Source organism: Astatotilapia calliptera, chromosome 4, assembly GCF_900246225.1.
Source record: "Astatotilapia calliptera chromosome 4, fAstCal1.2, whole genome shotgun sequence".
NCBI lineage: Eukaryota > Metazoa > Chordata > Actinopteri > Cichliformes > Cichlidae > Astatotilapia > Astatotilapia calliptera.
Genome location: NC_039305.1, coordinates 6,170,522 through 6,198,291, shown reverse-complemented (window position 1 = coordinate 6,198,291; position 27,770 = coordinate 6,170,522). Strand labels below are relative to the sequence as shown.

At 40.6% G+C, this 27,770-nt stretch overlaps 1 protein-coding gene across 1 annotated transcript; it reads left to right on the top strand.

Moving 5' to 3' along the window:
* Window positions 1–144: 144 nt before the first annotated feature.
* Window positions 145–27,770, top strand: ngfra (nerve growth factor receptor a (TNFR superfamily, member 16)). Its single transcript, XM_026164234.1, has 6 exons — window positions 145–552; window positions 3,257–3,419; window positions 10,213–10,572; window positions 16,704–16,944; window positions 18,511–18,725; window positions 24,088–27,770. Exons 1-6 carry the CDS (start codon window positions 514–516, stop codon window positions 24,138–24,140), a joined length of 1,071 nt encoding a protein of 356 aa, XP_026020019.1. The 5' UTR covers window positions 145–513; the 3' UTR covers window positions 24,141–27,770.

The following is a 27,770-nucleotide window of genomic DNA, read 5'->3' as shown; positions in this document are numbered from 1 at the left end:
TTTAATAATAAATATGAATCATTTTCATTATTTGATATTTTTCAGCTAGTGAGACCTCACGTGAGACTAAAACGAGAGAGAGAGAGAGCGAGAGAGAGAGAGTGCGTGTGTGTGAGAGAGAGAGGGAGAGGAGCAGGTTGCACTGCAGGAGCATCAGGAGTAATAAAGTGGAGGGTGGACGTGGCCCTCTCCTCTTTTCGCCTGCCTCCTCCGCAGTGCACTTGCAGTACTCCGGACAGGACGGTCTCCTGCACCTCCTCCTCCGCCTCGTCTTCACTCTGTGTGCTGGTGCGTTAGTGTGTAAGTAGTGGCGCTGCTGAGGAGGTGCACCTACACTTGCAACTGACTCCGGTCCAGAGGTCCCGGACAGACGCGCGATGGTGCGGACTCATTGATAAAATCCGTGCCGCTGGAATTAAAATGAGCACTTCTGCTGAGCGGCTCTCCTCATACACATAGCTCTGCTTTCTCTGCACAACACCTCTTTTATGTGACTCCGGCTGACGAATCAGGATGACTTCTACCTTATCGCTGGTCATTTCATGCTCTTTGGTAAGTAGTCTGTGCAGTAAGTGACTGCAGCAGTACCCTGCTTCTTTAATGCTGTCATTCTTTAAATGGAGTTTCAGTGACCCGATGGACTTTTTCATTTCACTTTTTCATTTTTTCAGGGATTTCCTTTCACTGTGACGTCTCAATAATGATTCCCTCAGTAACATGCCATCTGAAGCTGAAATTGTTTCCCACTTTGCAAATCTGTGCTGTTGCTGCTCCTGTTGGGACTTTCGTGGTGACTTTTTCTTGACCATTGTGTGGCATTTATAATCCGTTTTGAGAAATTTCTGTCATATCTTTGTAAATATGTATTTTATTGCTGTTGTGAGGCAAGCAGTAAGTCGTTTATCTGGTTAAACGTGACACGCGGGTGCTGCATGTAGCTACATGTCAACTCATTTGATTATGACTTTGTGGACAGACCAGTTGATGTTCAGCTGTGCGCGCACCCACCTACCCACCCACCCACACACGCACGCACGCACGCACGCACGCAAGCACGCACACACGTTCCCCTAAATGCGCACTTGTACCTCCCTTTTGGTTTTCACGCATGGGAGAAAAAGTTCAGAAGCACTGCTGGAATTATGTTTATGGAAAATATCTTCGATATCTTCTTCACCCTGGGTCACATGCATCCACCAGAAGCTTCTGGTGGATGCTTTGACCTAGAGTTTAATACCTGTAATGAGTTTATAATAATGTTTTGTCAAAATGTTTACTCTTTAGGGTATTTTGGCCATATTTGGGGTGTTAAATGAAAACCAGAGAAAGATGCTTGAATGTTCATGCAAAAATGTGGATTTTTTTGTTTTTGCTTAAAATCATATCATTCTTAAAATTAAAGTACTGATTATAGGAAAAAGGTTGATTATAGGAGATGGTGGTAATAAAGCCAGAAGCAGAGGTCACATCCTCCCAGCACTCTGTTAAGTGCACAGCAGCTGGTCTTATTGGGCTGTGTGGCTCAGTCATCATGTGAACAGCCCTGGATGTGAGTGGACACTCTGTTATGACAGCTGGTTTAAAGAGTGGTGACGGTCGGATGCACTTTGGTAGAATTAAATTTAGAAATAAACTCTCAAATTGACCATGAAATTGAAGTGGGAGCAAACCAAGCATATCATAGCTGCGTCACTGTACATTTTTATTAATATGTGTATGCATATTCCTGCTGCCCATTTCACTGTATTTGTCATTAATCTGTGTTTTAGCTGAGTGAAATTCCTGTGAGACGTAAAAGGAAGGGGAGAGCAGTTAGAGACATGAATCCATCCCCTGTAAGAAGGAATGTCTTTTATGGTTTTGGGATCCACCCAAGTTTCATTTTTGCAGACTCAAAGTCTGATAATTTACTCTCACAGATGCAGAAATTTGTGCAAAAACGTTGAGATAACAGGCTGTAAAGTCAGGAAAAATGATTAGGAAGAGGAATGCACCTTGAGAGCAAAAAGTGGAGTGACAGATAGGGGGAAATATTGAGCAAGAGAAGTCGGAATGAGAGAAAGAGAGAGAGCGGTGCTAGCTGCTCAGTACATCTGTTTCTGAATGAAAGCAGGGACAGTAGAGAAGGAGGGGGGGGGGGGGGGGGCAAGGAAGGATGACAGAGAGAAAGACAGAAAAAAGACTGAATTGATGTCTCAGCAAATGTGAATTAAGTGGAAATGAGCTTTTGCTCGTTACATAATAAAAGCCACAGGACATGAAAGTGACTCAGTATAACGCTTTTCTTTGTTCTCCAACGTCTGGGTATGAATTCCTTTCATTTTGCATTGTTGTACACACACCAGCGGAACAAGCCTCAGTTCTTTTGCGAGTAAAGCTGCATGGAATTTATATCAGAGAGGACTGAGGGAAATGAAACACAGAGGAGGTGATAATGGGGGAGGATGGGGCATTACCAGACAGGATATTAGTGACAAAAAATTTGTGCATTCATGAAAGAAACACCATAAAAAGCATTTAGTGTGCAGAGACCACATGATTAAATGTGGTGCTTAAATATGCAAAGAAACAAGACTTTAGAATTAATTCATGACCTCAGCTGCTGACTCACACGAGTGAACTTTTTTTTTTTTTAATCTGGGGCCTATCTCCCATTTATTGTTAAAAGTCTCCACAATGTAAACTTTCACCTTCAAACTTAATAAAAAAATGAACCTCCATCATGTAGACCAATTTGAGTAAAGGATGGATTTACACATTCATGTTATGGTTGAGGGAGGTTAGTGAGAGGAAATGCACTTTTACAATTTATAAAGTCCTCACAAGTGTAGAAATACAAGTGCTTGTGCGCATGTGCCAGAGGAGATCGGAAGCAGAGGCTGACATTCACAACAACTTTCACCTTTAGACAGTAATTAGGACAGGCATGTGTATAATGTCGTGCACCCATGATTTTATGCTTACTGCCCTGGCTGGAGCATGTCATAAGTTTACTATTAGAGCTGATGTGCCTTTAGGGGAGCTATTAGGACAGTTTAGACGACTGCCTTGTTTAAAGTGTGTCTAATGTAGGCGGAGACAACATGATTTATGATGAATCCCAATGGCAGTTAGAGTTAAGGAACAGGTTGGACACCTGGCAGTAATTTTCATCAATTTGCTTTGCCTTGCACGCCACAGCGGTCCTGCGCAGCACGTTTGTCTATGTGTGAAAGTTTGCTCTCCGATTTACTGTGCCGGTGTCCCGGTGTGCCAGGTGGCAGCGGTGCTGGCCTCCAAGACGGAGCGGGCTGTGCTTCTCTCCTGCGAATCTCGCCAGTTCACCAGGAATGGAGAATGCTGCATTGAGTGTCCACCTGGAGAGGGAGTGTTGAAGAAATGCGGCGTTACTCAGACCGTCTGCACTCAGTGTTTGGACAGTGAGTATTGTATTACTGTTATTATTGTGCATGCAATTAAAAATGAATAGAGTAATCAAATCAAAGTTACAAAGCAAGTTTCTCTGATGTTGGTTAATATATCATTATTTGGTGAAATGTTTGTTTTTTGCTTTAGGTTAAATCCTAGAATAGATGTGTGGAGAGTGAGGCTGCATATCCACTAATTAACACTTTGTTAACATTTACAGCTTTCAACTTGATTAAATACTGTGCAAACGCTCTACCAATGGCTTGCTATTATTTATGGCTGCAAAACACACAAGAGCCAAGGGGATTTTTTTTCTCATTTACATGAGCCAAAAGCATTTTTTTTCCTAACTGTAAAAATAGATTTTTTTCATTTCCACTAGGAAAACACATTTTTTTTTACTGATCAATATAGGCAACAATGCATAAACCAAGCAAATTTCAAAATATTGTATTAAAAGATAACACTTTTGAAACCATTTTGTGATATTTACGGAATTTTGTGTTGCCTTTCCTATTTGTGGCCCTGAAACTTTCCGCCTAAACAAAGCTCAACAACAATGAGTCTTACCGCAACCAAAATACAACCACAAACCACACAAAGAGTTTTCATATAAGTGCAGAGTGGTTCTAATAAAGCAGGTCGAACATGTTTTTTTTTTTTATCACGGGCATTAAGCAACCAACTCTTAAATCTTTGCATTATAGAACTTTAGGATGCAAAAAACCTGACTCTACTTCTTGTAAGGCCAATGTAAGAGGATTAAAATAAATCCAGAAACAAATCAAACACAGTATATACACATATAAACTCACGCACAGCTGCAAAACTGAATGTGATTACCAACATAGACACATGTGATCAACAAAAACTTTTAACAATTGCATCATCTTTATTTACACATGCCATTCATATTTGGGGGTCTCAAGATCCAAACTAAAAACAAAGATTTTCAAAGCCAGAAATACTGTTATTGACCAATTTGTATAAACTGTATGATCTGTCTCTATCAAGTTACCCCCAAATAATGCAGGAGTTCATCAGTTTGATGCTTGTAAGTGGGTCCAAATGTGTTCATTTAAAGCTCAGCTGAGGCTGTAAACCATTAGGGACTTGCTCTATGCTTTCCCAGAGTTGGGAATGGTTCCAACTTCGCAACAACACAAAGAAGAAAATAAGATTTTTGCATTTTGTCGTAGCAGTTCTCTTGTTCTGTAGCTCTGTCAGCATGCAAAGTAAAGGTCTCGAGTGTCACTGCGTAGTTCAACAAAAGCTGCAGAACTGTTTAACACTGACTTGTGGCGTGAATCCATTATGGCAACATGTGCTGAAAAATCCTTTCATAAACAAGAAGTGCTGAGCAAAAGTCTTTTAACATCAAAATCTTCCCATGTGCTAAACAGAACCCTCCAAAATATCAACTGGATGCCATTACGAGGGAGATGATTAAATTGTGGAGGAATGATTACGGACTGGCAGGAATACTTTTTATCCACAGAGAATTCAAGTCTTGGACTTGTGAATTTGTTTGCATAACAAATTGCAAATCTCTGAGCCACATTATGTTATTTAAGCATCTCAAGTCGGTCTAATTTCAATCCTTTGAAGTTTTTTGCCTTGGGTATCTCAAGAGCTGCAGTTGTTGGTGCAAGAACAGGGAGCCAGTTTTCTACATGTAGAGCAAAACAGTGCCACAGGCTGAAAAACCCCCGGGTAAGATACAATGAGTCAATTTCATATAAACCTACTGTGTCAAAGCAAAGGAAGAGGCATGAATTTGACAAAAATGGGCTGATGTGCAAAAGTAAAAGTGAAAATTTTTATGATTTTCCATCAGCGCTGTTGAAAATCCAGATTAAGAATTAATATTATAAATATTAGTTAACATTGAAAAACGCATCTGATAACTTGGAATGACTAAGTGGTGTCTGGAGTCTGAGGATAAGCGCGCTGCTATTTCATGGGCGTCTGGACTTTATCACTGCTTTGACGTCGTCTTGCACACCATATTCCTTTTCATATTGCTACAGCAAACAGTGGCAGATGATGTGTAGATGCTAAACCACAGCTCTACTTTCCTATAATGTGGGCTGGCTCTCTTGACTGTATTTCTGAATAGACGTTGTTTCATTCTCTCCCTCATCCCCAACTCCTCTACACCAATTCTTGTCGTGTCTCCCTTCATCTCCTGTTCTCACTTTTCTCAGCCAGCATGCCGCCCCCCTCCCCCCTCCCCCTTCCTGTTGCTATGACTCATCGTCTGTATTAGCGGATAAAATGGTATTAGAGAGCCAGGCACCAAAGGGCACGATCTGCTCATTTATCATGCATACTGTTACACCAGTGCATCTTTACCAATTTGATCCAGCTAATTAAACCATATTGAAAAGCCTATTGTGCCTCTAACAGCGAACAATTATCTTGCTTTGCAATACAGGAACAGTATTCACCACTGATAAACACTCAACAATTAACCTCAAATACCCAGGAGGTTAAATTCAATTTCCGGTGCAAATGCATTTTTATACTTTTCTGCATTGTTTTTGTTTCAGCAATTTAAATATTAATGCACCTGAAACCCCCCAGGAGCACAGTCGCTAAAATAAGGCTGAGTGGCGTTTATATACAAGCAAAGGTTAGAGGCTAAAACAGCGACCTTACTCGAAAAACGAATGCTATAAATACATTTTCTAAAGTGCAGATATGAATAATTGAGAAGTAAAATCCAACACATCCATTTCCTGTTTCACGGTAAATAAGGGCAAATCTGTATTCACCTCGACCCCCTTTAATATCCCACTTCCTGTATCCCACTTCTACTCCTCCACCTACCAATGGTCTCCCCGGTCCCAGCTCGGGACGAGTGCCAGCATCAGCAGCAATAAAATATTTATCAGTCTCCTTCACTTTCACTGCTGTCATGGGAGATAAGACAACCAGACTTGCCTCACTTAGTAAGCCATTCAAAGGTGCTTGAATGCAATATGTGGGGCAAAACCCCAGGAGTCAATGTGGAAGAGCCCTGCTGGCCAACTGGACTGGGACTCACTGGAAATTAAAGGAAAATTAAAATCATGGAATGTCTGGGGACGGCTGAAGCAGAGCATCAAGTTTCTTTTAACTTTGGATAAAGAAAGGGAAAATGGAGATTTTCTCCTGGCAGGTCTTCTCTGGCTGTAGCAGATGTATCAGATGAAGATAGTTCCCTACATAACACCCTAAAAAAAGTGACATTAGTACGGGATGCAAGAGCGGACATTGATTGCTAAATTATATTTTGCCTAATTTGGTCTTCCTTTTAATAGCTCTGGTTAATAATATTCCCTCTATGTTTGAAACACCTGTTTTAAATCTCGGGGAAGCGGAAGTGGTCCAAAGAAGCAGGGTGATAATTACAGACAGAAACGATTTGTGTTCAAAAAGCCAAATAAAGCCGTCACGCAACTTTCCAAATGTTGATAATTTATCCTCAGTCAGCAGAGGGTCAGCGTTTTGGGTAGCGTCTAAGCAGAAACACGGTACTTTCTGTGAAGGGTAGGAAATGTCCAGCATTGCTCATGGTCACACCTAAAGTGCTGATTGTGAACATCATCAAATAGCCTCAATGCCATCGAGAACTACATTATTGATGACACTAATGGGGCTGAAACACATCAGCGTTAGATGAGGGGGGTGGTCCTCCTGGGCTGAAGTGGCACAATTTAAGTGCATCGCGCCCCCATTCACGACCACATTTCCCTTTACCCGCAACCACCTTTATAGCCAAACACGGTGACACTAAACGCTGATGTGTGCTCATCAGATCTCAGCTGGGGACAATTAGAAAGAAGGCCATATTTGATTAAAGAATGCACTCTCACCTGATGGCCTTTAACTTTCTTCCTTTCTTCTTTCCACATGAAAGCGCTGACGCATGCACCGCAGACACACGCCCACACACATCTCTTCTGACAGTTCCTGCTGAACACTCGCTGCATATGGTCACATTTAGGCATGTTTACGCACAAGAACTGCAAAGGGGACTCATGCATGCGAGTTAAAATTAGCGAGGAAGCCTGTTCGCAGCGGGATAATTGAAATGAATGAGGAGGGGAGGTTTACTGGTTGAGCCTGACTGAAATCAAAACAAAGGTTTCAACCTCACAAATTCAAATGATTATTTACTTTGGAGGTCTGGTGTTTGTCTGTGTCTGGATCATTCAGTTAGTGTCACCCTCCTGTATCACTTCTGCCTGCAAACAGTAATAAGAGCAAAGGGTGATGACAGACTCACCCTTAAAGAAAAAGCACAGGATTTGATGCTGTCTAAAAGGAAACTGAACGCACATACATCCCTGCTTGCCTCATTTCCCGTGACCCTTTCTCCTCCTACTTGTACACCAGCCCTTCCTCAACACTAGAATATGTTCTTTTTGGGGGGGTTTGGGACCACCCTCACAGACTGCTTATAGTTGTGCTGCGTCAAACAATCTAGAGAATCATTCGAGCGAATCAAGCGACTGCTCGCGCAGAGCTTGTTGATCATTCTACCTGTGTCTATATCATTACTTCCATCTGCTCCGCTCAGTCTGCTTGTATAATGTGACAGGTCTCATAGTCGGCCTCTTAGCAGCGCTGCTGTTTACAAGGTGTTTAGAGCTTCAATTGGTGCCAGTGTTTACTTGCCGGAGCCGCTTACAACGTAAAAGCAAGCGCTGGGACATTGCTGCAGGGTTTTTCACACTGACAATATGTTGTTTCTCAACACGACACCCGCTAAGCAATTCCTGTGAAAAACACATATTCCGAAGCATATGGATATGCAGATAAGAGCTCTGCAAGTCCCAGACATCCACACAGGCATGTGGCTTTATTTATAGTTCTGCCATTCCCAATGATTTATTTCCCTTCAAGACAAACAGCACGGAGATGGCGAGGAGATTTTGAAGAGTGTAAACTTGCTACGTGCTCCATTTTTGTGAAATTCATAGTAAAACGAGCAATGTCTGGTGTTAATTAAGCAGTTTATAAAGCTGCATTCTTGTCGCAAAATCTCATGTTGTGAAACCTTTATTCCAAACAGCTTTATACCCATTGAATGTTGTGTACAACACAACAGTCTTTGTGGTGTTTTTGCAGCTCTCTCAAGGTGACCGCTCTTATATTATACACACACACACACACACACACACACACACACACACACACACACACACACACACACACACACACACACACACACACACACAAAAAGGTATTTGAAAAACAGTGACACTGTCTCTGTAATGAATGTGAGCTTTAGTGTCGCCCCCCACCCCTGTCGGCCTTTCTACTATACTCTCAACTCATTCAACTGCTAAAGCACACTCATAGGGCACACAAACACTCTCGCTTTCACATTGTATGCATAATTCAGCAGGCATCCAATTATATCTGAAAATAAGTCTATATGAAAATGCAATATTAATAGATTACTTTGTGCCCCGAGGAACTCTCAGTGTAAGAATAAGCTAATTTGAGGTCATCATTTCCTCAGTCATGAACTCTCCCAAATCCTCCCGACTCCAAATAGCACAGAAGAACAAATCTGAAGAGCTTGGAGTAATTCAAAGGCAGCCAGTAATAAGTCACCACAGCTTTTACCTCATTTCTCTGATAACACTACTGTGGTCTGATATGTTTTTTTCTCCCTTTGCACACAACTCACAACAAAAACTTATACAGTGAAATGTGCCTTAAACTCAAGGTTTTTTGCACACACACACATACCCTGTGAAGGTTTAGCAAACATATGACACAAACCAGAAATAACATGTGTTTTATATAGATGATGCTACTACTCAGTCCGCCAGTTTACACACTCTTACTTCAGGCAGATCAAGCTATCCTACTGAACAGTATCTGCTTCTTATGTTGTTTGGTACCTTGCAGTTAGACGTTTATGCCTATTATCAGCATTTGTGATGATGGTTATTATTTAGTCTTACTTCAGTTACAAAAAGCTTAAATAAAGGCGGGAGTTACATTGGATCATTAATGTAACTCCTGGAAGTGTTTGCCAATTTACATTAAAAAAAATCCAACCTTGGTAATAAAGTGTTATTTTCTCTGGGTTGTCTTTATCTGTCTGAAGCAACTTGGTAAGAACTCAATGCGCCTTTTGCGATACATTACTGGGTAGTTCAAATAGAACAGTTTTTGACTGTAGCGCAATTCAAATTCCATATCTGTATTTCTCCCTCACCTCATGGTGTTATCCTTGAAATCAAGGAAGATCAGCAAGGAAAAGAAACAGGAGGTCAAGTTTTAAACATACGACTGCAGCCTTACATTATGTTATGATATATTCAATTATGATATGGCAATTAAAAATTCTATTTGTGCTTTTAGATCAGTTTATATCATGACCAGGTAACAAAAGTATCTTAATTTACTTAAGTCAGTGATGATGACTTTTAAAGACAGGCTTTCAGTGGAAGGATGTGGATGCACCTGCATTTCACTCCCCGTGTATGACTGAGATTAAAGCAGTTTACTCAGCGCAGCACAAACACTCTGGGATCAATATCATAATGAGCACAGCAGGCTTTTGACTCGCTCCCCAACAAGAGCACCTTTCTTGTCCCGAAGCACAAATCACTAAAGAGCCCAGTGGATCAATGTGTCCTTCCTTTTAATGAATGTGCAGTAAACATGATTAATGTCATTATACTCACTGTTTTTCTCCCTGTTTATCTCCTCACATTTCCTTCTCTCTTCATCTTCTAATCGCTTTTATTTTTTTACTCATCTCCATTCCTTTCAAACCTTTCCTCTAATGTGTAGGCGAGACCTTCTCTGAGAACTACAGTCATACAGAGGAGTGCAAGACATGCACTCAGTGCACCGGGTTGATGCGGATGGAGACGCCATGCACCGACTCCAACGATGCCAAATGCATTTGTAACTATAACTATTTCTTCAACACTGTAACTGGCCGTTGTGAGCAGTGTACGGTATGCCCTTTGGGACAGGGCGTGTACTCCCACTGTGATCACGATCACGATACGGTGTGTGAGGAATGTGTCGACGAAACCTTCTCTGACGAGGAAAACTCCCTCGAACCCTGCCTGCCCTGCACCATCTGTGATGAAAACGAAACACAACAAGCTAATTGCACGCCAACCAGTGACACTGTCTGCTACAGTAAGTCTGCACTGCACGCTCTGCACACTCACGTTGGTTTCATATAGTTGAATTTTTTTTAAAGGATATTTTTTCACCTTTGAACGAAACCAAGGTAAAAACGAACCAAGATGGTTTCTATGCCAAACATATCAGGGGTAAAAGTCCGTTTAAAAAGTTAGAAGCTCCACACTAAAACTGCACAGTAGCTACAAGTAATTTTAAAACAGCATCATATATGTCTCAGTCACATTTTGCACAAATCAGCAGGGGTAACTTCCACATGTGTGGGAACAAACGTGGTCAGAGGTCATCCCTGGTCTGATTTTTAAACAGCAGGATGCTCAAAGTTTTAGCATTAAAAGGTCAAAGTTTGCTGCAGTGTCAACAAAGGGACAATGAATAATCGTCTCGACCACAAAACAGAAGCTCAGAATGTCAGAGCTAAGTCAAGCTCCTTGTACCAAAGGAAGCTATAAATTCGCTTGGGTTAGACAAGGCGTGAAATTGACCTCATCAGGGGGCCGCAAAGTTCAAATCTATGGGGTAAAATGTCTTCGCTGGTGTTGCTCTCGATTTCCTGTATGAAAAAATGTTCTTCTGCATTATCTTATGGGAAAGCATGCTTGAACCAGTGAGGCAATTTTGAATAAATGCTTCAAAGAATGATCATAATAGATGGAACACTGGCTAAAGGCCTACTAATCTCTTGTGCACATTATCAATGTATTGAAAAATGTTTATGTATAAATTTTGGTATTCAGCAAGGAGCTGTAATAATCCCCTTTTAAACGTTGAGAGGGTTGAGATTTCATGGCCTCAAACACTGGTGGTGGCAGGTGGATATACCAAGTTAATGAGCCTCAGAAATTTGTCAAGCCCATGTTGTAGTAGAGAGGATGACTTGAAGCTTCTTATAATAGATTCTAATGGCAAAAAAGACAATGGAGAAATGAACTGGAGGGAAAAAAAGCAGGAATAATGACTCTAAACATACATAACAACTTTTATATGAGCGCCACATTTAGCATTTTATTATTAATTGATCAGTAAGATAATTTTTTACACCATTCAAATTATGGTCTATTTTTTATATTGTTTGCCACCATGATAAAATGATAAAGAAATCAGACAGATTAATTGCTATTTTCAAAACTAATTAATTAGCTAAAAACTACAATTTTTAAAAAATTAAAATTTAGACTTTAGTTTTAGTTGCCTGAATAATGCATTGGCTCATCTCAAAAATATATATGGTCCAGGCATATAATCTACTTCCACTTGGAATTTCAAAGTAATGCCTACCATTAGCCTGGCCTGTCCAAAAATATCTGCTGTCCCGTAGGCCACAATGCAGCCTTTTGCTGCCCATTTAGCGCCCACCCAAGCAGATCAACTGTGACCCGCCTTGTCCTGAGTGATGGTACTGCAGCAGCAGTAACGGTGGGGACTGGAGATGGCATGATATGTGACTGTTTGAAAAATAATAGCACCAGTGGGCCTGCGGGTAATGGCTGCAGTCACATGCGGTCATGATGATGCTTGCTGACCTTACATGGTGGTCTTTGATACTGTGCATACAGTAAGCTTGGTATGACAAAGGAGAAAGTGCCTTACTGGCAATTTTTACAGGAGGAATTTTTATATTTTATTCTTATCCCGCTGCCTTATTTTTATACAGTAAATAAGATGTGATTAAAGCATTTTAAAGTTCCCAGATCTTCATATCCAGCTGTCACCAAGTGTCAATTACATGATACAATGACAGAGTCAGAAAGAGAAAGAGAGGGCTGCCGCATATGTGCTGTGCTGGTATTCTATGCAGAGGGGTCGATATCAGTCCAGGGATTTCTTCTACTTGTGCTCAGGTTTCGCTGAGTGACCTCTATGAGCACCCACACTTGACTACAGTATGCACACACACACACACACACACACACACACACACATGCAAGCTTAGTCGTCTCCAACTTCAGACACACAAATGTTTTATATGAGCATCCCGAATCAATACAACTGATAGCAGGCTAACATGACGCGCGCACACTCTTCCCCTGCCAAGTGTGATTTTATTCCTACGTTTTTCATTAAAGACGCTGCACATGCGTGAACCTTTTTGATCTGAAGCTGTAAACACCTCCGCCACATTTTTATCGAAGACCTTTGATCCTGTTGGCCTTGAGATAGCTTTTCCAAAAGGTGTTGTCCGGCCTCCAGTTGAGCAGGTTTGCATTAAACGTGAAATGCTGAGCATCTGTTTGACAGCTTTTCCAAGAGAAGCGGAGTGAAAGATTAAAAACACAGATAAAGCAGACTTCTTTGCTCTTTTTTACCCCACGCTCATCACCTTCTCTCCTCCCCCTCTTTCTATCTCTTCCCACAGTGGCCTTCAAGTGGCTCGGTAAGCGGAGTGGTGGAAGTTGGCCAGTGTGCATTCAGTGCCTCCACTGCTGCAGTATAATTACTCCTGCTAATCAGAGCACTTTACAGCAGCTCCTCTGTTCATCTGTACCCCCTCCTCCGTCTCTCCTAACACTCTGCCTCTCTGTCTATCCTCCCCTCTACTCTTCCTATTAACCCCCCCTCACAGAAGACAGAGCGCTCACTTGAATAGTTCGTAGTACGTGTGCGTATGATAGATGTGTGCACGGCAGGCAATTGAGATAGAAGCTGAGCTGAGACAGAGGGAGAGTGTTTGGTGGCTGATAAAGAGGTCATTGTGCGTGTTCTGCGCCTGATAGTTGCTCATCTCCACCCTGAACTGGCAGCAGTCAAGACATCAACCACTGCTCAAGACCCTGGGGTTAACTTCACCATAAAGACCTCAATGGCTCATAAAAATTCAATCTTTTTTTTTTCTCCCCTTTTGGTCCACATCCCACTAATAAACACATCTCCCTGAACACACAGGCCCACGCTCATAAAATCCAGGGTTAGTTTTATTTAGCGTCACGATTGTTTTAAACCCTCTGCTCCGAAAATTAAATTGTTAAAGTTCCACTGCTGCCTTTAAGCTCCTGCTCTGTTCCAGTTAGTGTATGCAGCCTCTGCAGGCTTATATTTGTCCTTTGGTCTACAGCCAGAGTTTTTTTTTCTTCAACCTATAGAAATGAGAGCATGAAGGAGTCACAATAAAGATGTAGCACACTGTACTTTATGTGTTGAGTCAGAGTTATGCAAAGGATGCTCCCAGGAGAGCTGTCGTCTTGGCTCGGAAAGAGATAAACGATTTACAGCAAATCCTAGGTGAGACTCGTACTGTAAGCATACATCTGCATATAGGGAGCACTGATTGCACCAAAGCGTACTTACAGAAGAGTGACATGATTTAAAAGCCAGTGTGAAGACAAACGTGTAGGGATTGCAACTTATTTGACAAACTGTATATAAGCCTAGACCATCTGCACACTTTCACACCTTCCATTCAAAATGTGCTCTATTTGTGAGCTCAGGTTGCATTGCTAATACCATTAGCCATCCCTGCATTAGCCGGATGATGTATGGCAGAGCTTAGGAAACCTGACTACATCCCAGGAAAGGTCAAGAAATGCATGTAATACAAACACCCATGTTCCATTCCCTCCTTTTAGACAGATCCCAATCAATAGTGCCGCTTTAAATAGGTCTCCGCATTATTTCTGTTTCTAAGTATGGCTCTGTTGTGCTCTGTTTTTCTGTCCCACGAAATATTTTTTCTGCTTTTTCAGCAACCCAATACCCTTACGACAGAACTGCCCCGCCACAGTCATGCAGAAAGACAGACCAACGTGGACTCTTAATGACAAACAGAAAAAAAGTCCAGACAAATTGCCCATCAAGATGCAAATGAACTATTAAAAGAATCATCTGTATGTAATATATGCAACAAATCACCATGAAGAAACCTGAGTATTTGCTATATCAGAAGAAATAGGACAGCTATTGGCTGTCATGGTCCACTGAATATCTTTTTCGTGTTGTTAACATCAGCGGTCACAGCAATCATGTGGTGTGGTTTTCCTTCCATTACTAGTCTTGTCTGGAAGATTGTTCCCTTACTCAATATCCAACATTCATATAATACAGAATATAAATGACATGACACTGATACATTCGAACCATGCATTTAAAGTACGAGCTAGAGGGGAGGTGGGCTGCAAAGTAGCTTGTAGATGTGTTAGCAGGAAAGTTGACCCTAGTTTTTTGGTGGAGCCTTCAAATGAGTGATTTGCCAAAGACGTGTGAAACAGAGTACCAGCTGACTGACGGTCACCTGTTGGAGTTTTTTTTTTCTTTTTAGGTTAAATATAACTATGCCATTAGAATAAATTCTATTTAGGGGGCGCTAGCGAGCCAGCAATGGAGTAGGACGTGTTTCTGAAGGCTCCCGCTAACCGAGTTTCAGAATAAATTCTATTTAAATTTTAATTGAATTCTTTATATATAATTATTATTTAAAAAGGATGTTATATCTGATTTTAAATACACCATGTTTAAAGGTTATATTGTACTTATTGATAAAAGCTTAGAACACAGAAATATAATACGTGGAAACCAGATAGCAGCCCTAAAAAAATCATAACATCTGTAAAGAGGGGACACCGAAAGTATTTCGGATTGAGTGTCCCGGTGTTTGGCCATGAAGGAAACCCCAGGAGTCTCCACAGGGTTAATCCTGCAAGTGCAAGACAAAGCTAATGAGGCGCAGCCTGAGGTTCTGGTGGGAATTACTGGCTCAGATCTGAACCAGGCTGCACAACTCCGTCCCCACTCTGCTGTTGTGCTCAGAGGGGTCTTAGATTTGCCTGGACAGACCTCTTACTTGGCCTGCTCGACCACACTTTGACAGAAGGCATAATCTGTAACCTTCTCTGCAGAGCTTTTCTGTCATCTAACAGAATCGCTGCTTTGTAACTTGCAGAACTTTTCAAAACAAATGCATAATATGACAGGAGTGTTGGAGAGATATGATGGATGCATTGTTTTTTCAGAAGAAGCAATGCCATGGAGCTGCTGCAAAATGGAAAATTACATTGAAATAATTAATGGAGCTCACAACGAAAGAGGAAATAGGACAATTTATGAAAATTACTTCTTTACAGACATAGCTATGATAGAAACCAGACCCGTCCAGTAGCACAGTGCTCTTCTCGCTTCTCTGGCCTCAACAAAGGCTAAACTCAATATGATGACCTCGCTAAAACCCCAGACTTTGTTCAGCTAGAAACCATATGGCCTCAATGTTGTGCAGTGCGCAAAGATCACACAGATGGAGATGTGGCGAGGGGAGACCTGGCATGTAAGGCCCAAACTTGGTGTGGGGAAAGCTGAGTGTGTAGTGGGTGGTGGATATTTACCCCCTTAGTTAAAGAGCATTCCTTCTTTCTGCACAGAGCAACTCAGGAAGAACCCATCTGTCTATCAGAAACAGCTGCTACATGAGTGCAGCACGCCAGACATCTGCTTGGGGACTTGGTGACTTGTTTGATTATGGTATATGCACGGGAATATACAATGAAATTAATACATTAAGGTGTTGATTTATACACAGGAAGTGAATAAAGTTTATATGTATATTATACTATATACTTCTATGACTTCTTGGTTCTCAGAGAACTTATCTCTATTTTTGTAATGTTTGGATTTTTCCTTGTTTAGACAGTAATGGATGAATAAAAAGATTTTCCCAGAAGTTTTCATACAGTACTCCCCTTAACATTACAAGCAGGGCAAAATTTTCCAGTGCTTTGGTTTATGATAAACTATATATAGCAACAACAAGTGGTGTTGCTGTGAAACTAAAATGGTGAACGCTGTACAGAAAGCTGGTAAAAGTCTCCATGCTGGCACTGGCACAGCCTCCTCAAAATAGTGAGCTCAGAGTGCATCATGTTAACTTCTGAAAATCCTGTCAGCAATGATGCAGTGGAACCAACTTAAAACAAAAGGGCAGTTCTAGTGAAAAGTTTACCTACATTCATCACGGACATGAATGCCATGGTAATTTGGAGCTTCCATGCAGTACACAGTCAGAGACAGAAATAAATATTTTTTTCGCCTGCAATGTGGACAGAATTTAATTGTGCTCTATTTCTATAGCTGTATATAAGCAGTTTAAATAACATGTTTCCTGTCTCATAAATGCTCCTGTCTCTCTGTTTTCTTCCTTATAGATCCTAGTTTACCTACCGATGTCATTCCTACCTCCGATTTGGATATATCTTCATCCTCCCTCCCTGATCCCTTCCTTCCTGATGCCTCCTACAGCCCACTGCCAGGAGGAGAAACGACTACGTCCAGCGCTGGTTCTCCTCGCTTCCTCGGTCACGGCCTCAATGAAAACCTCATACCTATCTACTGCTCTATCCTGGCTGCCATGGTGGTGGGTCTTGCCGCTTATCTCATCTTTAGGAGGTCAGTTTGTGAAGAGAAATAATTAAAAGCAACTCTATGGTCAAGGATATTGGCTCATTTGGGTTTTACAACTTATTCAAAAATATTGCCTGGTGTAGAATGAGTGAACAACGATGGTGGTCTGGATGTTGCTTGGAGCGACATCTGCCCCAGGCAACATCTGGTTGAAAAGTAGTAGTAAGGTGGCTGGTCGAATATTAATTCCAGTTGTGGTTGAAGAGGCTTTAAGCCATTTGTGCTAAAACACACCATAACAAAAAAACCCCAAACTCAGTTCTTAATACTTCAGAGAGCTGTCTCTCTTTTGCTCTCTCTCTCTCTCTCACACACACACACGCGCGCACACACACACACGCACACACACACACGTTAGTTAGGACGTGCAACCACACATGCAAGCACTCAGACAGACAGATACAAACCCAGGCTATAACACATTTGAAGCAAGTAAACAAGCTCATTAAGGGCATTGATTGTTTGAAAAGTGCCGACCAGAGGAAATTTGAGTGCCAGATTTATCAGCACAGTCACGCACACATCTGGTTAATAACCTCATGTACTTGTTGACATGCATAGACAGACTGTAAATTACATGAATTTCTTTAACACCCAGTATTTTATAAGAAGAGGTGTTTACTGTACTGTACCACTAAATACCTCATGAATATTTAAATTACTGATTCGCATTACTTTATCTTCTACAAGAAGAACACTTTGTTGTATTTCTTTTTTATAGTAGTTTGTATATTTATTTTATTTAGTGTTTCTTTTTCTTGTAGTTGTATTCATAACACTAATTATAATTCTGCTTTCTAAGATTCTAGTACAAAATATAACTATGCAGTTTACAGTGATAATGATGACCCATAGCATTTTCTGAAGAAATACAAGTGAAAGTTACTCCATTCTAGCAGCTGGCTGTTGAATTTGAAAGTGGAAGCGACAGCTGTGAATGGATATCTATAAGGTGTTAGAAGCTGTAGCTAGTTAGCTAACTAATGCATTGCAACGAACTGATTTAAAATGCTGTCTCCATCTGGACTTTATAATGTCGATCACACTAAATGTTTGTGGCAAAATCTTTGTGTAATTCACAAATAAGAAACAGAAATAGATGGAAATGGAAATATTCTTTTTGTATAGGACTGTGGAGCTAGTTAGTTCATTAATTCTGAGGATGATGTAAAATATGAAATATAGTTTACTAATTTGTCATTTTAAGGTTTTTGATTTAGAATGATCTTAAATACTAAATGTGTTTAGCTAATATATCCAGTAAAGTGGGCAGAGCAGCTGGGATCTTCGGGTGATATTTTTAGGGTTCTAGCATTGTCGTAGTTCTTTCAGCATAATAAGTAATGTTGTTGCAACTTTCATCATTGCAACTGAATCATCACTTATAATTTTGTACATTCAATAGTTTTGTTTTTGTGTTTCTGGTTTTAGAAATGCTTAAAAAAAGCCAAAGAAAAGTAATACTTTAATGAAAGAAGATTTGTTTTAGTTTAAAACCATGACTGTATCTTTATCGCACTGGATCTTATCTGATGTGCTACTTTTCCACAGGTGGAATAGCTGCAAACAGAACAAACAGGCAGCTAATAACCGTGGAGCTACAAACAACCAGATGGTGACGCCGGAAGGAGAGAAGTTGCACAGTGACAGCGGGATCTCAGTGGACAGTCAGAGTCTGCAGGAGCAGCAGCAGCAGCAGCAACAGCAGCAGGCCCAGGCTGAAGTCCAGCCTCAGCCTTCGCACTCTCATACACAGGAACAGATAGGTAGGCTCAAACCCTAATCCCAGCTTTTCAGTCTTTCCGTTTGATAAATGGGTATTTAAATATCCAAAATGCTTTATCTTTCATCTTTCTGTCCTCTCTTGCTTATTGCAAATCAATTTCCCAGTTCCATGAAAGCATAAAGTGGAAATTGCGTGACCGTGTTCTAATAAAATGATAAGCCTGATGGGAGCTAAGGTGCTTCGCTCCATGAAAACCTGGCCTCTCATCACAGAAACTTAGACTCATCCCAGACTAAATACATTTTTCCTTCACGTGGTATTACTTTCGGTGCCAAGGAAAGTCTACCTCGATTAAATCAAGATATTCTACTGAGATTTTATCAATGTGTGTAGTGGTGTTTTTTGAGCATTGTGCAAGCTTTTCTCTCAGAGGGAAGACACATTTCTGCGGGATTGAGATCAAAAGCAGTATATCACCTAACAGCGGGACTAAAATCTACATTTAGCTGCCAAAGGCAGGTAGGTGAGGCCAAGTCTTACGGGTATTCACGATGCATTAGACTCAAGGAATGCACAGACTACGGCTCTGTAGGAAACCTGCCGTCAAAACAAGGTGAAAAATTTCAGTGTTGACAGAATTTTGACACAGATTCCATCTCAGTCAGTACATTGGAGGAATGTATAGACTGGGTATGTAACTGTATATGTATGATCTGTATTTGACTTTACCACTACTCCTCCATATATTTGTCTCTGGGGACTTGGGAAGTGTTTCTGGTGTAGGTCTTTAGGACAGATTGTGCAATGCAGACATGAAAGCCAGACAACATCTAAAAGGTTTGTTTGGAAGATGAACTCAATAAATGATGTCTGGCTTAGAACCAACATTATGCACTTTACTAATCTATTATAAAGCAATTTACCATGTCCTTAATTTACTTCTTGTAATGCAGTGCATTAAGATGGAGAAACGCAGAGATGAACTTTTTTGTGTGTGTGTTTTTGTTTGTCTGAGATATCTGCCATTACTGTTAATATAGATATATTAAGATAACTCCGAGTATACATTTTTTTTCTAGTGCTTTGCCATTTTTGTCTGCAAGCCAGAATTTCTGTGCTTCCTACTAAAGGCATAAATATTGTTAAAATTTTTTGTTTGTTTTAAATAAAGAGCTGTGACATTTTCAAAATTAGCTGGGAACTTTAGATTGTAGGGAATGTTACTGGATCAGGAAAAATCTGTGCATTTTGGGGACTAACTTGCAGATTTATATATGTTAAAGCAGCATTAATGTGTATGTTGAAATGTGTTTTGGATTGTTGGGAACAGCAGTACTTTTTAGCAAATTCATTATCAAGCTTTGGATGTAAAGACAATGTTTTACAGGATCAATATGTTAGAGGGATTTGATCACAATAGCTACCCCCCCCCCCCCCCCCCCAAAATGCCAGTATCATCCCTTAACCAGTACAAGAAATATAAATGCAAACATTGAATTATTACTATATTTGAGCCCAGTTATCTCAAATTATACCAGTCTTTTATGACCATCTAATTCTCCTTTTAAATCAATATAAGATCAGGTGATTTCATTCGCTGCATAGCACTGAATATATAAACGCGAAGAATGAGGCTCGGTGAGAATTGTCACTGAATGTCTGGAAAAAAAGAGCCTTGGAGGATAAAAGTAAGTGCTCCAGGAATGTGAAGTGGCCTCTGCACAACACTGAGCCATCCATCGTCCTTCAATTCTCAAATAGCACTTACAAAATGAAACCAGCTTTTTTATTTGATTTATACATATAAGACTGAGTTTTTTCCTCTACTGAAGAGGTCTTAAGTTCACTCGTGATTTTGTTTTCAGTTGTTCTCGCTTGTCCTGTTCTTTCTCAGGGTTTTATTTTTCCCTTCCAAAGCATATTGTGTAAAGATTAAGAAATTGTTATAATAAGGATAATAGTATGCGAAGACAAACAACTGACAAATCCTTGCTTCTACAATCCGAACCACTGTGTCTGGTCTAGGATACCCATTACATTCTAATGAGGCCTGGAAAAAGCTCATTTTGTTCTTGTGTTTTGTTTGAGTACCTCTTTTCATTCTTCCACTCAACAAATGTGAAGCCCGCTGTATGTCAAAGAAAAGAAAGGAATTTCTTTTGGAGGCAAAGTTTGGCATTGGTTCATTGAGAGGATGACTGCCTGCTTAACACTGTCACCTCTTTAACGGACTGGCTCATTAGCAGGTGTTACGAGATGGGATCCAGGCCTGGGCTCCAAATCTGATGTAGTATCAGTGTTTAGCACGTGCTAATTGGTATTACCACCGTCTGTCGGTGCGGAAGCCATTAAAAAGGCAGCAAATGTGCTTGTGCAGGGGGTTGTGTGTTCTTACACAACCAACTGGGACTGTAAAAAAAGCAAAGGAGTGAGAATATGCGCCATAAATCCATGATAATCGCAGGGGGTTTCCTGTTTCCACTGAACCATAGTTAACTGGTAGCTAAAGTAATGGGAACAGCTTCAGTCAAAACAAGTCAAAGAGGCTTTTAAAACCAGAAACCGAGCACTGAAAATGTCCCCTCGCTTTGACTGACACACTCAATGAGGGTATTCCCTGCATGATTCACTGGTGAGGGGTGAGACCTCCAAGATGAAGGGTCCTCAGCCTCATTTCTGTCTGCTCATCTGAATTGAAAAGAACCATCTCATCTGTGCAGCACCCCTCCCTGAACTCTCCCTCGCTTACTGCCTGCTTCCCCCTATGAATTGTGCAGATTGTATGTGTTTAAAATTTAAACGAGACCTCATTGCCCAACAAACTGAGTCAAAGCAGGTGTCAGTCAAAAAATATTTAAAGGATTGTCAGAGTCATTGGAAAAAACAAAAGACCTGATGATGAAAGGTTAGAAATTTTAATGTCAAAACTGACCTAAAATAACACTGTAGCAAATGTACAGTCCCAGATTTATGCTGCTTAATCTTCCTATGAAAGCCACTGACAGAAGGTTTGCTGAAAACGCAGAGGGACGACAGTCTTTATTGCATCACTACAGTCCACCTCCATCATGGGGTTTACATGTGGGATTGCGTTTGAGAGCCCACGGTACCTGCAGAATCTCAGCAGTACATTCTTTACTCTGTAACATTATACAGCTGAAAGTTACAGTAATAATGCAGCTGAGTCATGTTACAAATCACTAATGCAATTTCTGCAGTACAAGAGGGATGACTCATAACTGGTTGTCATCCTCCCACATTAGCAAGTTTGCAAAAACTTCTCTGGGTGGAAGTATTCTCACTGCTGTTGTTATCTGAATAATGAGCATAGAAGTAGGCAGCAGACACCCCGCGTGAAATAAGTATGTATTTGGTGCACAGTAGAGCTGCAATGAGTCGACTAACTGATTAAATTATTCTAAACTACTTTAATAATTGGTTAAGTGGTTTGATTACCCTGAAGATGTTGGTTTAACAAATCAACACACTTGATGGTATCAACAAGGATTTAGGCTGTTTTTTCCCCCAAAGCCAGAGTCTTATTATTTCATCTGTTTTTGTCAAATCCACAATCAAGGAGCAATTAGGTCTCGGAAATAAGTTCACAACTAAATTAAATATTCACCCTCTAATGTCCTGACTAATATTCAGCTTCCCTTTTTATCCCAGGATGTAGAAGCAAATTTCTGAAGTGCTGGGAACCTGGTGACTAGTTTTTTGAATTAGCCTCTGGGGACAACCACCAGCTGGGGCTTCCAGTGTAGAGAACAGGCATCTGGTGCAAGACTTGCTGCTCTGTAAACCAGTGATTCTTTACAAAGTCAGATACATAAAAAAAAACAAAACTATAAAAATCTAAATTATGATCAGAGCCTAGCTTAAGGTTCAAGGTTGTATTTTGGCAAACGAGTTCACTCTATTGCTCCCACCATGTGCTGTTGTTGGCATTGTGCAAATGCACAATTGGGGTACAAATATCTTGCCCCATGACACAAGTGCATAAGCAGATAATTGATATAAAAAAAAAGACTATGGAGATTCATCAGCTTGGTACATGCTATCACAAATGCCTGATGACAAATAAAAATACAAAAAAGAGGGACCAGGCAAATTTAGCAAATAGGTTTATAATTTAGGAAGAAAAGACTGTGTTCATGCAGGGTTTAGTTAATCAAGTAAACACAAAAATATGTAGTATCCTTTTAAGTGCCCTAAAAATGAAAATGGATTTAAATGGAATAAAATGAGTTCTGAAATGAATATAAGTAGTGCTATTTGATAGTAAACTATCAAAAGAAAAACAGATATATATGTGAACATAGTAAAACACTGACTCTTAAACTTTTCCTTTGAGTTCTTGTGACAATCATGAAACCACAAATCACAATCACAATTGGCAAATTTCAAAGCTTAACAGTGGCTTTGGATCCAATCAGGATTCCCTGAATGTTCTGATTGGAAAAAAAAAGAGTCTGTAACAAGGCTTCGCTCTGATGGGGAGTTCACGTTTCAGAGTAGACCTGATTGAACTGGTTCAGTGAAAGACAGTTTGTATTGATTCTCGGAATGAGGTCGGACTTTATAAAACAGCCATGTGGCTATTATTATCAATGCTGCCTCTGAAATGAGGTGCATTGCCAGTTCAGAAACAGTTGGACTGAAGCAGAAGTGCAGGTGCAAGCCACTGTGTGTCTGTGTGCATGAACTTGTGCGTGATACAGATGGCTGGGCACTGGCCAGTGTCAGAGTCTTTCTGCTCTGTGTCACTGAGGATGCCTGTAGAGTGTCTGTTTAAGCAGAAGGAAGAGACGAGTGCTTTGGACTGCCGCTGGACATAATCAGAGTAGATGGAGAAAGGAAGCAGAAAAACTGGGTGTAGCGATCTTAGTGCTCTTAGTGCAGTATGATGTTTGGAAAAGGATTTTGTAGGAGGAGAGTGACACTATAGGTAGTCCCTTCTTCAAACTGTGTTGTACTGTAGTTCACTTTCACAAGTCTTCATTCCCAAGGTGTTTCCATGGTTTCCCTCAATCAGCTTTGTTTCCCATCCTCATGGAGCTAATGATCCAGTTTAACAAGCTTGAATGAGTGGATGACACCATAGGGCCCTCTACAGGGTAGTGTGTGATTATCCAGAGTTTTAGAGGTTTTACATGACTTATAGTAAGTAGTTTATTTTTTGGTGAATGGATAGTTATAACATTCGGGTGATTAGAAACATTTCCTCGTGATTAAGAAACTTTTTGAAGAAAATAGAACAAGGATCTTTCCAGTGCGAGACACAAGAAACAGTGTTGGTATGAGTGAAATTTCAAGATAATAAAAGAAGAGCTCTACAACTAAAAAAACCCCACCAGTATCTTCTTTTCACAGCCTGACATATATCTTATCTTTTTCTGCAGTGGTTAGGGTGGATGGGGGTCCCCAGCCTGACTCGCCTCCCCCTGAAGTCTGAGGAGACGGAGGCCCAAGACAAGGAGAAGACAGTGGGGACTTAAACAGTGGACCAAAAGGAAGACAGGCGGCCACAGAATGTAAAAACTTACTCTGATTTATATCTGAAGCTGCCACAGAGCGACATTTCGACTGATAAGGACCTCCCAGCACCTTTGGGCCACACGCTGACTCTTCCTCCATGCACATACAGTGTGCCTGGACACAATCTCTTTGGCAATATCAACCAAAATCTGAACCCGTGTTACACAGATAGGTAGATATTTGCCAGTGCATCTTGTATTACCTGACTATTCCAGTATGACATGACATAATTCTCACTAGCTGCCAGTTTAGAACCTCCTATCCATCTCAAAGCTTTTCATTTACCTTTAAATTTTATGATCACTTGCAATGAAACATCTATGCCTGATAGGTAAATAGGTAGAAAGACACTTCATTATATTCCCTCTTTTTTCATGAGCATCGAAGAGACAAAGGGAGCTTGTCCGTCTCACATCTTGCTCTGTGGCGTCCCACTCTTGGATAATCCTCTGCCTCTCTCCACGAGATTCACTCTATTAGACCCCCACTGTCATCAGCGATACAAAAAGCAACAGGGGAGCCGTGAGTCACTCCCAACTTCTTCTGAAATTTCTTTCTCTTGTATCATTTAACCACAGATGCGTTTCATGTCATGTTGTCTTATAAAAAGTCTGCGTCATTGTTTGAGATTGGCTACGCCGACTGATGCGAGTGACTCATATTTGGAAAAAGAGGTTAACTGTTTTGTTTTGTTTTTGCCTCAGTGAGATGCTTCTTCCTGACTTTCTCTCACAAACTAACCTCCGTTACGGCACCTAAAAAGGATTGTGTTTCGGTAATTTCACGCTTTTAATTCAACATACGCAAATGTATATCTTCTGTTTATGGTGCGGTACTTTAATTTTGTGGCTTGAGCTACATGGCTGATTCAGCAGTGGTCCTCCACACTCCTCCGTGGAGCCTGGATGTGCAACATGAGAGGGAACGTCTCTGCATTGTGGAGCTCTGCTGACTCATTGCAATGAGTTAACATGCCTGATGGGAAGGGGAAGCCGTCTAATGAGCAACAAACTACGTCATCAGTGCTCATTAAACTGATGTTTAAATGAATCTGGGACACAAAATCAGCAACAAGGAATCCCATCTATAACAATTTACGCTTACTGAGTGGAAAATTGGGACAACCCTCAGAGGCACACTTTCATTTCATAATCTGCACAAGCAACTACATCTTCACATTCTCACTCTTGCAGTCTTTCATGCAGCTTTGTCTGAGTCTGATAAACAGTGTGGAGGTGCTAATGCTTTGCCGCTGGCACTCACATCAACACGGGACCCATTAGAGAGACATCCTGACAGGCAGGTAGTAATTACCTCAGGGTTTCAGCTTCATTTACCCTCTGCTCCACTCTCATTGGGATTAATGCTGTGGACAACAGAGGGGTGACTACGCCCTCGCTGAAGCCTCAACGCCACATTACAAATCCTTTATCCCACTCTGAGGCTGCTGACATTTACTACATTGGCTGGTGATATAAAAGCACTTAGTCCAGGCTCACATCTAAAGCTGGGTGACACCTTTTATCATGGAGGACCACTTTTATGCTGCCCCCCTCCTGTTGCCTAACGTAGCTGTAAAAGCAATTGACATAGATACCTTGCAAAAGATTGTAGCTGAGCTCACCTGCATTGCTTTAGCATTCATTCCTTCAGGGGCACGTATCATCTCAGGATCCCTCTTAATGTGGTGTGGATAAAATGATCAAGAGATCTTCAGAAAATTAGTGTGAATCATCTGTAAGTTGTGTAATAGACCTGCTAAGTAGACAAGTAAAGTAGCTAGAAAGACACGGGTTGATATAGATTCAGGATCTAGAAACAGAATCATTTAAAAGAATAGTTTGATTGCTTTTTTCACGAATATTTTGATGAGAAGATTGTTGCTAATGTCAGATCTGAACATTCAATATGATGCTCTCTGAGGCCGGTTAGCTTAGCTTAGAATTAATACTACAAAACGGGGGAAATGGTTAGCTCTGGTCAAAGGTACAAAATTCACCTACCTGTACCAAGTTCCCTAATAAACACATCACTTCACCTAGCTTCATACGAAACCTCACATGTAAGAGATGACACATGGCTTTTAAACGGGGATTATTTGTTATACCATTACCTATGGACAAGTGGATGTGTTTACTTGTTAGCAGAACTTGTCGAATTTAATGACCACCAGATAGGAAATGTCACACAGTGAGAAGAAGACAGAGAAAGTGAGTCATTATATCCCACATGCATCAATCACCTGGTCACCAACAGCTCAAGACAATTAAACTTTCTCTTCACTTGTGATCCATGAATCACTGCAGCATAATGAATGGAAGCAAATAAAACTCTGCTGTCCTTTGCTCACACCTCCTCAGCTGATGCGGTGCGGACATGTGACCACACACACATACAGACAGTGTATGATTCACTCCTCTATTGTAAGAGCTGGTATGAGTCATCCCGATCCTAGCTCTGGCAGTGACATTAAAGCAGACTCTGCTACAGTATGAGCGACCAGAGTGTTGACTTAACAGGAAAGTAAAAAAAAAGCCCTTACTCCACGACTGCATCCCCCTGAGGCCCAATCAGCCCTCCACCATTGAACTCATATACCCTGAACTGACTTATTCTGTGTTACTCTAACAGCTTGTAAAGTGAGACACACTGTAGGAATCTACAACCTGAATATAAACAGAAATATATGCAAGACCAATTCAAGGATAAGGTTTGAGTAGCCCTAAGTTTTTGTTGTAAATTGATTTTTCTTTTTTGTCTTTACATTTTCCTGTTTGTTTGTATGAATGAACAATATTACACTTTTGGAATCTGTATTTTTTCTAACTGATGTTATTTTGTAGCACTTATTAGACATAATATGAATGCACTCAAAGAGTGTACCACAGTTCAAGTGCCTGTGTACAGCGTCCAGTATCTTTGAGTTCAGATGTATGGCTAGTTTTCTTTTGCAGTTTTCCACTTATTTTGTGTTTTTTGTGTATTTTTAAAAATATTTTCAGAGCTAATGAAGGTTTCTAGTAAATCGAAGTCAGCACTATAGATGAACCTTGGAGACGCAAGCAAACTGTATAAACTTGGCACCAGTGTAAAGAGACTTACAGTACAAATAGGTTGCCAGTGAACACATACTATATGTTAACATGCTATAAATACTGGCAACTAACAGGGTCATGTAGCATTGCATAAACATGCCACCCAGGACTTCTACTCTTAAGCTCACACATACTATTTGTCAATAGAAATCAGCTCTACGGTACTGATTTTTTGCATGTACAGTAAGTTTTATCACAAACCTCCATCACAGAGGCAACAAGATATGTAATCTACAGTAAAATGAAGTCTATGGGGAGGTTCACTGTGATACTCTGTGATATTATTACTTGATACAGATAGATCAGGACTTGGTCCCAGTAAAGCTGAATGTCATCTGCAGTAACCTACTAATGTAAAATGCATTATGTAAATGTGAATTTCTTAGCGTTGATACAATACAGAAAAATACCCTAGAAAATGTATAAAAACAAAAATATGTGCAAGTGTAATG